The sequence below is a fragment of the Chaetodon auriga genome, chromosome 3 (genome assembly GCF_051107435.1).
Source record: "Chaetodon auriga isolate fChaAug3 chromosome 3, fChaAug3.hap1, whole genome shotgun sequence".
NCBI classification, from domain to species: Eukaryota; Metazoa; Chordata; class Actinopteri; order Chaetodontiformes; family Chaetodontidae; genus Chaetodon; species Chaetodon auriga.
This window is the reverse complement of record NC_135076.1, coordinates 20,641,131-20,653,212: the sequence shown is the minus strand read 5'-3', so window position 1 is coordinate 20,653,212 and position 12,082 is coordinate 20,641,131. Positions and strand designations below refer to the sequence as shown.

Below are 12,082 nucleotides of genomic sequence, written 5' to 3'. Positions count from 1 at the left end.
AAAGCAGCCCAGAAATATTTGTTGTGTTGAAAACTGAAAATGTCTCAGGCTTTTCGCGTCCCCTCTTTGTAGTTCCGCCTGTTGGCCACCAGATGGCGTCTGCAGGGTGTATTCGCCAGACACAGCGCTTGTTTGCATGGTCGCACTTATGCTTTACTCCCCATCACAAAGATGTGTGATGTGTAAAGGCCGGTGGTGGAGATGTCACAGGGAGTAGAGCGGAGTCAGGCCGATACATATACGCCTTATATCCCCCCATAACAGATATATCGATACCACTATATCGACTGATGAGTGACAAGACAGCGCAGTTCTGTACAGAAATGATATATCTGAGGTATTATAGAAACATTTATACAAAAATATTTGGGAATGATATGTGTTTATACATATAAATATAAAATAAGCAACCATATTGAACAAATATTAAAACTTTGAAGTATCAATATTGCATTGGCTTCAAAAATGATCGATCAGTCCATCCATCTATCTATCTATCTATCTATCTATCTATCTATCTATCTATCTATCCCATTCATGAGCGTCTCTGGTAACTTTCAGCATTCAGAGCGTGGGGGGAGACACACACACACACACACACACACACACACACAGAGGGAGAGTAGGGAGGGGGGAGAGAGAGGTAAGCGGCACCTGCACATGGAGGAAGTCTCTCTCTCTCAGTTTCTGTCTCTCTCTCTCTTCTTCCCGTTCACTCCTAATAGGATAATTGATAGACAGCCTAAATAGTCAATAACAGTGGACTCAAAGAGGTCGACGGAAGCTCTGAGGACAAACTTTGCTGCTTTCTGCTCCGAGCAGCAAGTTGAGCGCCGGAGATGCTGAGAAGAAGCTGATCACCCCAAACTACTTTTCCACCGCCTGGAAACTCGCGTTTATTTGATTTTTTTTCCATTTTGGGAGGATTTTTGTTTTTGTTTTGCAGGTATGAGCTTCTTGAACTTAAATGTCTTTGAAATGTTATTTTATAATATTCATCTTTTCTCCATTAACTTTGGTGAAATGTGTTTCCTCAGAGGGCTGCCATGGTGGATCGACCGGCATTATGCTTAGGTGGGTAAAACTTCACATTTAGTTGGCAAGATTTCGATGTAAAAGCATTAATTTTTGATGTTCATTTCACTTGTGGTATTTGGTTTTTAGCGTTTTTTTGACGGTCATCAATCGAACTTAATATTCGACCAATTTAAACAACGGTCATAAACAGCTAAAAACAACTGGTCACCACCTATATAATACACACATTTTAATGAACAAGCTGCCTATTCAACTACTTTTTCCTCATATTTTAAGGAGGTAAAGCTGCACTTAACGGCCCCTCCATCAAACTTTGGTGCGTCCTGCTGATTGGTGAAGTGTCCTAATTAAAGGATTTCCCCATCATTGCAGATATGGCTCAGGGGGCAGTGTGTGCCGGATGTCACCGGCTGATCAGAGACAGATTTCTGCTCAGAGTCACCGACGGCCTCTGGCATGAGGAGTGTGTGCGGTGCGCGGCGTGCGGGGACGCGCTCCAGAACTCCTGCTTTCTGCGGGACCGCAAACTTTACTGCAAGCGGGACTATGCTGAGTGAGTGCTGATGTCCAACTCTTCATTGTTTGGTTTCTCCAGATGTTACAGCTGAAATCATAAAACACTGATATCACATTCATGTATCAACTTTTCAACCCTGGTGAGAGGTTTGTCATGAAGCTTTCCGGGTTGAACACATCTGATTTTATATTGTTATGTTTTTTTGGGTTTTTTTTTTTTTTTTTTGGTCTAGTTTTTCTCAGAGGTTTTGCATTAAGATATACAGTTTAATTTAATTTAATCTGAAAAAAAAAAACAAAAAAAAAATGTTTTTGGGTACCAAATTCATGTAACTAAGTCAATTTTTCAGATGTAAAGTCACTCAATGAAGGCATTTTAATTATATTTAAATATATGTGCCATATATGCACCCATTTTTGTGGTATCACTTATTTTCTAGACATACTTTTTTTTTGGCACATGCATATATGTTAGAAATATGCCTCCAACATTGCAGTTCATGCTATAGGAAATAAACTCCAGTGACATTTCACTAATGTACTTTTAATTTTGTTGGAGGCTGTTTATTTTATTTTGTCGTATCTTGTACATCTCATTGTATTTCTTTGGCCCGGGGTCCAAAAATTATTTTGTCTTATTAAGTCATTTTTACAACAGAACCCTTGTCCAGATCTGACCTTGACTAAGAATGTCTGTGTGTGTGCGTGTGTGTGCGTGTGTGTGTGTGTGTGTGTGTGTGTGTGTGTGTGTGTGTGTGTGTGTGTGAGAGAGAGAGAGAGAGAGAGACCTGAGAGAGACGGTGGGGAAACAAGTGATGTCGCTAACTTAAACATATCTATCAATACTTAGTTTTACATTCTGCACATACAGCATGGGTATAGTTTATGGCAAAAGCATTGAGTTGTGTGTGTGTGTGTGTGTGTATGTGTGTGTGTGTGTTCATGTGTAGTTGTGTGCATGTGTATATGGTGTAAGTTGACTTCCAGGGAACTTGGCACAGTGCAAGAGAACAAGGTGACTGTAGGAGGAAGGGGTGGCGAGGGAGCTGGAATGTGAGAACACTATTGCACATAGTGTACATCCATACACACACACACACACACACACACACACACACACACACACACACACAAAACAACACGATCACACCTTCACACACACATACAGCACACAACCAGGGGTAGAGCTCAACTGACACATTGTCAAAATGTGTTAAAATTTCAAGGCCCATTGGCGTGGCAACTGCAAGCTGGGGACAACATATGGTCTCGTCGATGAGGCGGTCCCCCCCCCCACAAAACTCCCACCATCGTCACCCATCGCCCAACTCCCTCCTACCCGCCCACTGCCTCATCCCCTCATTCGTTCTCCAAAACATGCTCTCACCTAAACAAGAGCCAAGACAAAAACTGCACACCCTAACAGGAAGCAACTCACATTATTTCTGAACAATTTGGTGACGGCGGTTCTGCCAAGCAGGCAGGGAAACGAGATATGTTACACTCATTGGTCCAAAATGCTCCCCGCCATCATGTTCCCAGTCAGCTAAATGACACTGCAGCGGTGTTGGATGCTTGTGCACCTTTGTGATCAGAGCATTTGTCATCAGGATGTCTAAAACGTCCTGATTTTTTGGATTGCCAAGCACTCATATGAACGTTTTAACTGGATAAATGGATATCAGAGTGGATTCTTGTAAGACCTATTCAAAGTGCTTAGCATGATCAGTGCAGCACTTGGCTGAAGCGCAGAGAAAGGAGCAGGACTGCGAGGTAATTAGGAGAGTAGAGCCATATGTCAGAAGGTCTGGTGCATCCCTACAAGAGAGACGGCGAGGCTGGTGTGAACTTATTTTGGGGGACAGTGCGCTCCACGGGCCCTGGCGTTATGTGCCGTGGCATCTGGAAAGCTCTGCACACAGCAGCCGCTGTGTCGAGCGATGGGACAACGCCCAGCCGACCGTGAGATATCTGACCTGACCAATTAGCAGGAGGCCTGGTGCCAGAGCTCTGCCTCTGAGGTCTCACGTCTCCACCTCCCCGCTCGTCCTGTCTGGGGTTATGGCACCTTATAACACATGAGCACCACTTTTGTCCAGGATGAGGGGCTTTAAAACTGTGCCAGTGTTTCTCTCGCGGTGCAAACTGTGTGCCTCTCCCTCCCTTCTTTTCATCCAGGACTAGTGTGAAGCCAGCTCGTAAGTGACGATTATTCCATACTGTGACAACATTTGTCTCTTACCACACGCTGAATCTTCTATTTGAGTCTCGCCTTGTTTTTCCCTTTGCTCATGTGGGAAATCAGCGCCAGCCGCACCACCGGGTTTGGTCTGTTTGTGGGAGTTATAAGGCATTAATGGCAGTAGTTGAACTCCCTCAACAAAGCGGCTTACAATATGCCATTATGCTTATATTACAGGGTCCAAAAGGCCGTACATAACTAGCATCAGAATGGTGAGTTATTAGATATGTCAAGATTAACCTATAGATTCATGTCAGAAAATGTTGCTGGAAGGAAGGAAAGCAAACAAAAACAAAAAATAAAAACAAAAACATGTATTTAATGTACTGACACTGGCACTGAGTCACCCTGTGAACTAGTTCTTATCTTTTTTAGACGTAAACCATTAATGGATGCACATTTCTCATTAGAATTATTTAGATTTGCGGCATTTAGCATCATATTTGTACTAAATGCTGTACCTGTTAAACTTAAACAGACATCTTGCCATCCAGCTCAGATGAATTAATTCAAACAAGCTGCATAAGTGCTGCTTGTGTCAAGTATCTTTTGAGAAAACCGTCCTGATTTTCAGCCTGTTTGAATACATATTTATCAGTGACTGCAGCAGCCTGACTTTAAACTCATCCTGTTCAGCACCAGAATATAAAGACTAGCAAAACAAGGTTCTTGAAGACCAACAATCGAGTTTACAGTTGTCATTTCACATCACGATGTCCTGATGCAGGATGTGTTTTAACTTGATGATTTTATTTACGTAAAGTCAGATTAGCCTGCAGACCAACTGACCTCATTGTTTATGTTTTTAGTGACATTTAAAAACTCATTCAAGCCACTGGCAAAATTCATGGGATTGGTATTAAATTCCAGAAATAACCACCGGAGAGTTTCTACATCAAGTAACTCATTAAAGATTAGTTGGTTTAGATAATTGGATGGATTTATTTTCTTTTGGCTGTTCTTGATAAATTAATACATTTGTCTTAGTTATTCTGTGATGCATGTTTTAAAAAAAATGGCACTTAGATTCAGTTACTGCATAATGATTATAATGATCATGAAAGTCTACTTCCTTCCATGGCAGCTCTTCAAATATTTTGTTCTATATGATGAGATTTTCCGGGACAAAACAACATAAGATTGTCAGAGGTTTTAATATATTTCTGAATTGGTTGCATTGTCCGTACAATCTATGTAGTTCGTTTTGCCTGACCCGAAGGACTCACACAGGACACACAATACATCCAGCACACTGTGCTGTAATTTAATGACGCACTATGCAAATTCCTGTCTGACAATGTGATGTTTAGGTTGCTTAGATTGTCACTAGATTTAGATTGGCTAAACGGTTCAGTGGACAGGTGGACTGGACATCAGATTGGTCGTCAGATCAGCGCTGTGACTGGTGGTGCACTTGACCCGCAGATCTGTATCTGATACACGCTCTCTGCTGGTGTGTGTGTGTGTGTGTGTGTGTGTGTGTGTGTGTGTGTGTGTGTGTGTGTGTGTGTGTGTTCTGCAAAGGATCCAGGTTAACCTGATCCAGAAACAGGATCTGTCTCTCTGCATGTCCACTAGACCAGCAGTCTGTTTGCCTGAGCGCCAAAGGTCAGCGCTAAAGTCAGGGCAGGAACAATGAGTGGGGAGGGCTTTCTCTGGGTAAATGTGTGTGTGTTGTGTGTGTGCGTGAGTGTGTACGTTTCTGCTAAACTCTCATCTTATTATACAGTGCATCTGCCTTGAGAGTGCCCGACCCTGGCCGTGTCAGTGTGGAGGAGCGCAGGATTTTTGCTGACTTATTTCTCTGTAATGATCTTGTCACTAATTGCCATGTCTAAATCCAGCGTGACTGAGTGTTCCCGCTCTCCTGGCAGGGGCCTCTGGGCCAATCATGTCAACGGAAACTCTGAAATATTAAACACCTTGAGCTGCTCCATAAGTATTGGAGGTACTCTTACCTTTGCATTAACAACGCTTAAGAATACTGGGCACAATAAGACGAACTGGACAAGGCGCATAATGGAAAAGCGATTCTCGAAACACGAGTGATCTCACAACATTAATGCCCACAGTTTCTCCTCCGCTGACAGCTAGCATTAGCATCACACGGAGACATCAAATCAAATGCTGCATCCTAGAAACATCCCGGGTATTTTCTCCGCCACACTTCCTTTGAAAATGTTTCCTTGATGCATCTTGTGTTGCCACAGGAATGCACATACCACAGACGGTATGTTGGCCATATTAAAGCGCATACCATTGAGGCCGTGAGGCAGACGACTCGGATGGGTCAAGCAGCCCGACTGACCCTCCTGAGCTGCTGGGAATGGGCTTTACCGTTTCCCTAGCGACCCCACAGCAACAGTGAGAGGTCCCAGCAATGTTTGGCTTCAGGATGTTGCAGCTCCAGACCTTTTGACAAGGATGTCTCAACCTGGCTGTTTGCTTTCTGTTTAGTGGGAGTTTCTGTTTGCGTGCAAATATTGTGCTAAATTTCCATTTTATGTATTTATTTAAAATGAAGTCAAATGTAATATTTGTTTCACTTGAAAGTGAATGTGAAATCTTTTTTTTTTAGGTGTATTTTATGGACACCATGTATTGCTAAAATTTGTGCTGACAGTATGTAAAATTGCCACACTAGAGAAATTCATTTTTCTTTTTGGTGGCGTGAAAGGAGCAATGAAAACTGCAGTCATAACTGAGACAAAATACATAGATTTATAATTACATAATAGATATAAATGACTATAAAGATAAAGTTTGGCATAAAGTTTTTCCAGTGAAACAGATATGATGGCTGTGGCTCATCATATCCGCAGCCGACCACATGGGAGACCAACACAGGATCAATACTAACATGCTAATGTTACTCTGCTGCATTGATCAGTATTAAAGGATTTTTTTTATTTTACACAAACCTCTAAAGCTCCTAGTTTTTTCCTAAGACCACAAAGTAGTAAAAAAAAAAAAAAAAAAATAGAAACGTTACATTCAGTGATGTTCTGTGTGTAGACTCTCCGTATGGGTCGCGCAAAGTATTTTTTTATGTGAAAACAAAAAGGTGGACAAAAAGCTGTCACTTTCTCATGCCTCCGGGCTGACTGGTCTGGTGACCCAGTCAGGTCTGGAGACAAACACCAGTTCCAGAATGATGACGCATCATCCTGCGTGACAGACCCAAAATGCCGCGGTGTCAGCCAGCGGACAATGGTCCTGCTGCTCGGGGGCTGGCTCTGTCTTTGTCCCGCTCTGGTTAAGCAGACTTAGGGATAATTCCGCGGATAATTCATGGGACCGGCGGCTCAGCCTCTCCCACCGGGAGATCTGATTCCCCCCCTCTGCCTGGAGCCATGGCCTGCCGAGAGCTTTTCTCCTGCCTCCCCAGGAGCACAGCCTCGGACACGGCAGCCGGAGCCACGGCAACAGTCTCTGAGGCTAAGCCCACCAGTCCTGGTTGCCAGGCGCTAAGATGCACACCCGCCACGCTAAGGGTATGCGTCTGAGTGGTCGGGGCAGGGGGAGGAGGAGGAAAGGGGAGAAGTCAGGTTGGCAGTTTGTTTTGAGTGACAGCTCGACTCAGCAACATTCCCCAAGTCAACCAAGCATTTTTTTTTCTCATGGGGTCCCTTCTTACTGAGGTGTGAGGGGTCCTCAAGTGTCTCAGCTTATACTCAAGCTCCGTCCAGCCAAACAAAAGCACTGCTCTCTTTTATTTACTGAGCTCTCACAATTTCTCTCTATTTCCTCCCTCGTTACACCCCCACCCTCCCACCCCTCTCTACAGTCTGTTTGCAGTGCGTTGTGGGGGCTGTGCGGAGGCCATCTCTCCCACAGAGCTGGTGATGCGTGCGGGGGCCGCTGTGTTCCACCTGCGCTGCTTCACCTGCAGCGTTTGTTCCTGCCGCCTGCAGACTGGAGACCGCTGTGTCCTCAGGGAGGGACAGCTACTGTGTGCCAGAGAGGACTACCACCAGTGTCTGGCCAGCCCGACCTCCTCTGACACAGGTACAGGCGGGGTACAGTGTGTGTGTTTGTGCGTGTGTTTGTATAGTCATTGCTGGGCTAAAACTGACCCAATACCAATGCAATATTGAGTTACAGTTTCTCAGTACCCATGTGTAGAAAACGACCGTGAAAATGGGTTGTTTTGACCCAGTGTTAGTATTATTCTTGTACTGTTGTCAGATTATTTATCTGAAGTTATATATGGTATGGTTGCAAAATATCATGACCTGCTTCTCTTTTTGAGCTTTGGTTACATGTCACTATTTCTTCATGATTTCACAATTCATGCATCCTATTCATAATTTAATCTTGAGTTTCTTCTGTCCATCATTGGGTCAAAATAATCACATTAATATAATTCATGAAAAACAAAAACCTGACTGATTCAAAACAATCCATTAATAATGAATAGTTTCCTGTAATGTAGCAATAAAAAAGACAGTATGATATGTGTCAAATGTTGATCATGGCTGCTTTTATTTTAATGTTTCCGACTACTTTTCCATCCAATTCAAATGCTGCACGGACATTGTGTCACGCTATGTTGTTAGAAAGCTTTCTGGGAAATGTAGGCAACCTGGCTGAGTTCAGAGATCAGGCGGGTTGAGGGAAAAATTAAGCTACAATTGTTAATCACAAAATAACTAAATGCAAATGAGACACTGAACGTCTTAGATTGAAGGCATGAATTTCCTTTTTCTACCTGTCTCTCAACATTTGTCTTCCTTAATACTTTATAAGTGAATAATCATCTGCTCTCCACTCCTGTCTGCCCCCCAGGTAAAAGTGATGAAGAGGAAGAGGAAGAGGAGGAGGAATCTGGGAGGGGTTCAGGCAGACGAGTCAGATCAGAAGACCCGGAGAGCAAACGTCCCAAGAGACCGCGCACTATTCTGACCACTCAACAAAGACGCACCTTTAAAGCCTCCTTTGAGGTGTCATCCAAGCCTTGCCGGAAGGTAGAGTGTTTTTTCTGTGTTCACTAAGTTGTGTGCAGGTACTGTGGACCAGTGTGTGGATACAGAGCGCTAAAGTCTGTGTCACATTAGCTTCTGTTTCAGATATGACATGAGCTTTGTTGCACAATGTGTGTTTGCACTGAGGGTGTCAAAAAAAGACAAGATGTACAGTTGTTTTCTGTCACTGCAATTTCACCAAAAAACTGTCAATTCCACTCATTTTAATGAGGATATAACATAGCCTAGCATTAGAAATTAACATGCAACAGTATCAAAACTTTACAAGAAGTGTAGTTTATTTTCTTTTTTCTTTTTTATTTTGACAAAATAATAGTTGTTTTGTGTTTTTTTAGCTGATGAGATCCTCAGAGTAGATACCCTTCTACCTCAGAATATGGACAGAAAACCACTGTGTCGTGTGTTGTTTTTGTCGTGATTCTCCAGAAAGAACAAAAGAAATGTAGAAGTTAGCCCAGAAATCTGACAGGAATTGAGCTATTTCGTACCGCTAATGTGCAGCTATGCACTAATCTGAAAGTGCAAAATTTTTAAAAGTATTTTTTTAAAAACATAAATGTTTTATCGTTTCGTTCTTGTTTAAGGTGGATCACTGAGGCACCTCAAACAACCTTGACGTGACCTCCTCACTGTTTCTATTTTCCTATTTTTTCACCCTCCCTTTCTGACTTTCTCCCTCCCCCTGAATCTTGATCCAAGGTAAGGGAGACCTTGGCAGCAGAGACTGGTCTGAGCGTCCGGGTTGTGCAGGTCTGGTTCCAGAACCAAAGAGCCAAAGTAATACAAAGTACACACACACACGCACACACATATGCACACACACACACACACACACACACACACACACACACACACACACACACAGAGTCATATGCGCTACTAATAAAAGGATTCTTTCTGCACCTTGTTTGTATGCCAGAGTGGAAATCAGCCTGGTTATCTCTTCATACAGGAAACTGATGACATCTCACTGCGAGATCACTGTAGATTAAACCCCATATTTCCTCACAAAGTGGACTCATGTGTGGCTTCCCTCCTCCACTGAAAGATGTCCTTTACCTCGCTGTTAATACTTTGCAATTGAGTGAACACACTCGTACGCCTGGGTGGCAGAGGGACTGTGGAGTGAGAAAAATGTTTTACACCAGGTCTGTATGTGAGCTTCATGTCTGCTGGTGCATGTTTTCAGATGAAGAAACTGGCCAGGAGACAGCAGCAGCAGCAGCAGCAGCAGGAACAGCAGACGCAGGAGCAGCGTGAGCACCCATCGCATCACACAGGTATCAGACTGTTTTAATGAGTGCTTTATTACTCCCACATGATATGATATCCTAAAGATAAAGGTAGGTTTGCCTCGTCCTTCTCCGCAATGACAAACTAATTTTCAAAGAAAGAAAAATGTCATATGATCCATTTTGTACAAGTGCAATGAGTGTTTTGAAGTTTCTTTTAGCATACAGAATTGATTTAGAAATACGGCAAAGGCAGGAGAGTCAGATGAGGTTTAATATCACTCAGAATTCTGTGTCCCTTTAAAAGATTTCCGATAGAAATCTTGACACATATTCAAATTTTGAAAGCCACAAAAATAGAGCGGTACAGAGGCTAAATATTCAAAGCAACATGAAGGTAGCAAAGGGCACAAAAAGCTCACTGACAAATACTGTAACAGACAGCAGCGAACGCTATCTCCTGTGCCCCACAGCGCCCTCCTGTGGCAGTTTGACCTCTGAGATGGAGCGCCTTGGGTCCTCCTATATCCACATTCAGCAGCAGCAGCAGCAGCAGCAGCAGCAGCAGCAGATGGGACTCACCACACTGGAGCAGCAGGACTTTGACATGGACCCCTTCAGACAGGGCCTGACCCCACCTCAGATGCCAGGGGATCACATGCACCCCTACGGTAAAGACCTCAGTGTAGCAGTGGTTCTTGGGGTACTGCTCTGTGCACAATTTCATAATTGTTGGGCTTTTATATTGAACTTTATCATATCATCAGATGCTCCTGTTATTTTGTCCATCCCTTGTACCGTGCAAAATTAATAAATTTAAAAGTCCTTCACAACTCCGACAGATCATATTTTTACTTAAAGGGGCACTCCAGTGATTTAGTATTACACTTCCATAAAACTGGGTCAAAGATGGTCAAAACTGGTAAAGCAGGGGCTGAGATATGGACTATTCTGGATCAAGATCCAAACACGCTGAATCCTACATTTCCCATAATGCAGCGTGATAGTCTTTCATTAGTTTCTTTTAAAAAAGGCCAAGATAACCCTCCAGATCACAGAAGACACTACTGTTTTCGGAGGCTGCGTTGTACTCCAAATGACAAATAAACTGAACTTTCTAAATGAAATCAGTGAAATTCCCCTTTAGACCAACCTGTAATCACATTACAGCCTAACTATCCACTGATCAGTGCTGTTGTGTTCTTTTTAGGCTTTAAAGGTCTGTACGGTGACGTGGACAGAGACCCTCTGTGTCATGTGGCTGACAGCGACTGCCTGTCCCTGGGCGACTCCTCTCTGCTCACCCCGATCGACCGTCTCTACTCCATGCAGGACTCTTACTTCACCTCCTGAGGCTGGAGTCTGGACTCAGCAAGAAGCAGCGCGCCTCCTTCGCTCTGCATCGCTCTCTGGTCTCTTCATCTATCTGTCTGTACCGTGCACAAGGTGGTGGAAGAAGTGGTTGCAAAATCACCGCCAAGGGGACGTGGGCACACTGTGATGCAATATACCAAGTGCACCTCCATATAAACATGCTTTACAATCCCACTGTACAACACAAACTCCTGTGTATGCATGACACTGTCGGACCTCTCTCACTATGTTTGAATGTTAGATTATGAGATTATATCGGCATCTACTAATGTAAATAGCTGTTTGGGCGTGTATTTGTATTTATTCTCAGAATGTGTGTATGCTGTTCATCTTGAATGAATCCACGATGATCAATAAATAATGGTTATGATACAGTGAATGTTCAGCATAGGTGTGTGGCACAGTGAGTACGAAGCACAGGCTGATTTATGATGAAGATGGGGCATTCATGCTGAGGGTTAGAGCCGGGTCAGTCCATCTTCGGTGCTTATCAGTCCAATCTAGGTGACAGGTCAGCAAGGCATCTTCCCCCGGCTGTTGGGTGGATCATCAGATTGTAAAACGCTGGGCTATGACAGCTGTATGGGTCAGTGGCAGGTAAGCATCACATCCACGCCGCCATCATCAACGCTCACATTGTGCTCCTCACGGTCAAAGGCCCTCGCTGCATTTTTCTGCCTTTTCCTTCCTCCAGT

At 43.6% G+C, this 12,082-nt stretch overlaps 1 protein-coding gene across 1 annotated transcript; it reads left to right on the top strand.

Annotated features, from left to right (window-relative positions):
- The first annotated feature begins 636 nt into the window (after positions 1–636).
- lmx1a (LIM homeobox transcription factor 1, alpha) lies at positions 637–11,771 on the top strand. The gene is made up of 9 exons (XM_076726943.1): positions 637–946; positions 1,038–1,074; positions 1,411–1,591; positions 7,584–7,804; positions 8,585–8,763; positions 9,481–9,558; positions 9,971–10,061; positions 10,487–10,684; positions 11,224–11,771. Exons 2-9 carry the CDS (start codon positions 1,047–1,049, stop codon positions 11,364–11,366), a joined length of 1,119 nt encoding a protein of 372 aa, XP_076583058.1. The 5' UTR covers positions 637–946; positions 1,038–1,046; the 3' UTR covers positions 11,367–11,771.
- The last annotated feature ends 311 nt before the right edge of the window (positions 11,772–12,082 follow it).

Bases quoted from the DNA above. Each gene is read 5' to 3' on its own strand.
- lmx1a (XM_076726943.1), top strand. From the start codon at position 1,047: ATGGTGGATCGACCGGCATTATGCTTAG. The intron at 1,592-7,583 runs GTGAGTGCTGAT...CCCTCTCTACAG, and splicing joins TGCAAGCGGGACTATGCTGA to TCTGTTTGCAGTGCGTTGTG. The intron at 10,062-10,486 runs GTATCAGACTGT...TGTGCCCCACAG, and splicing joins GCACCCATCGCATCACACAG to CGCCCTCCTGTGGCAGTTTG.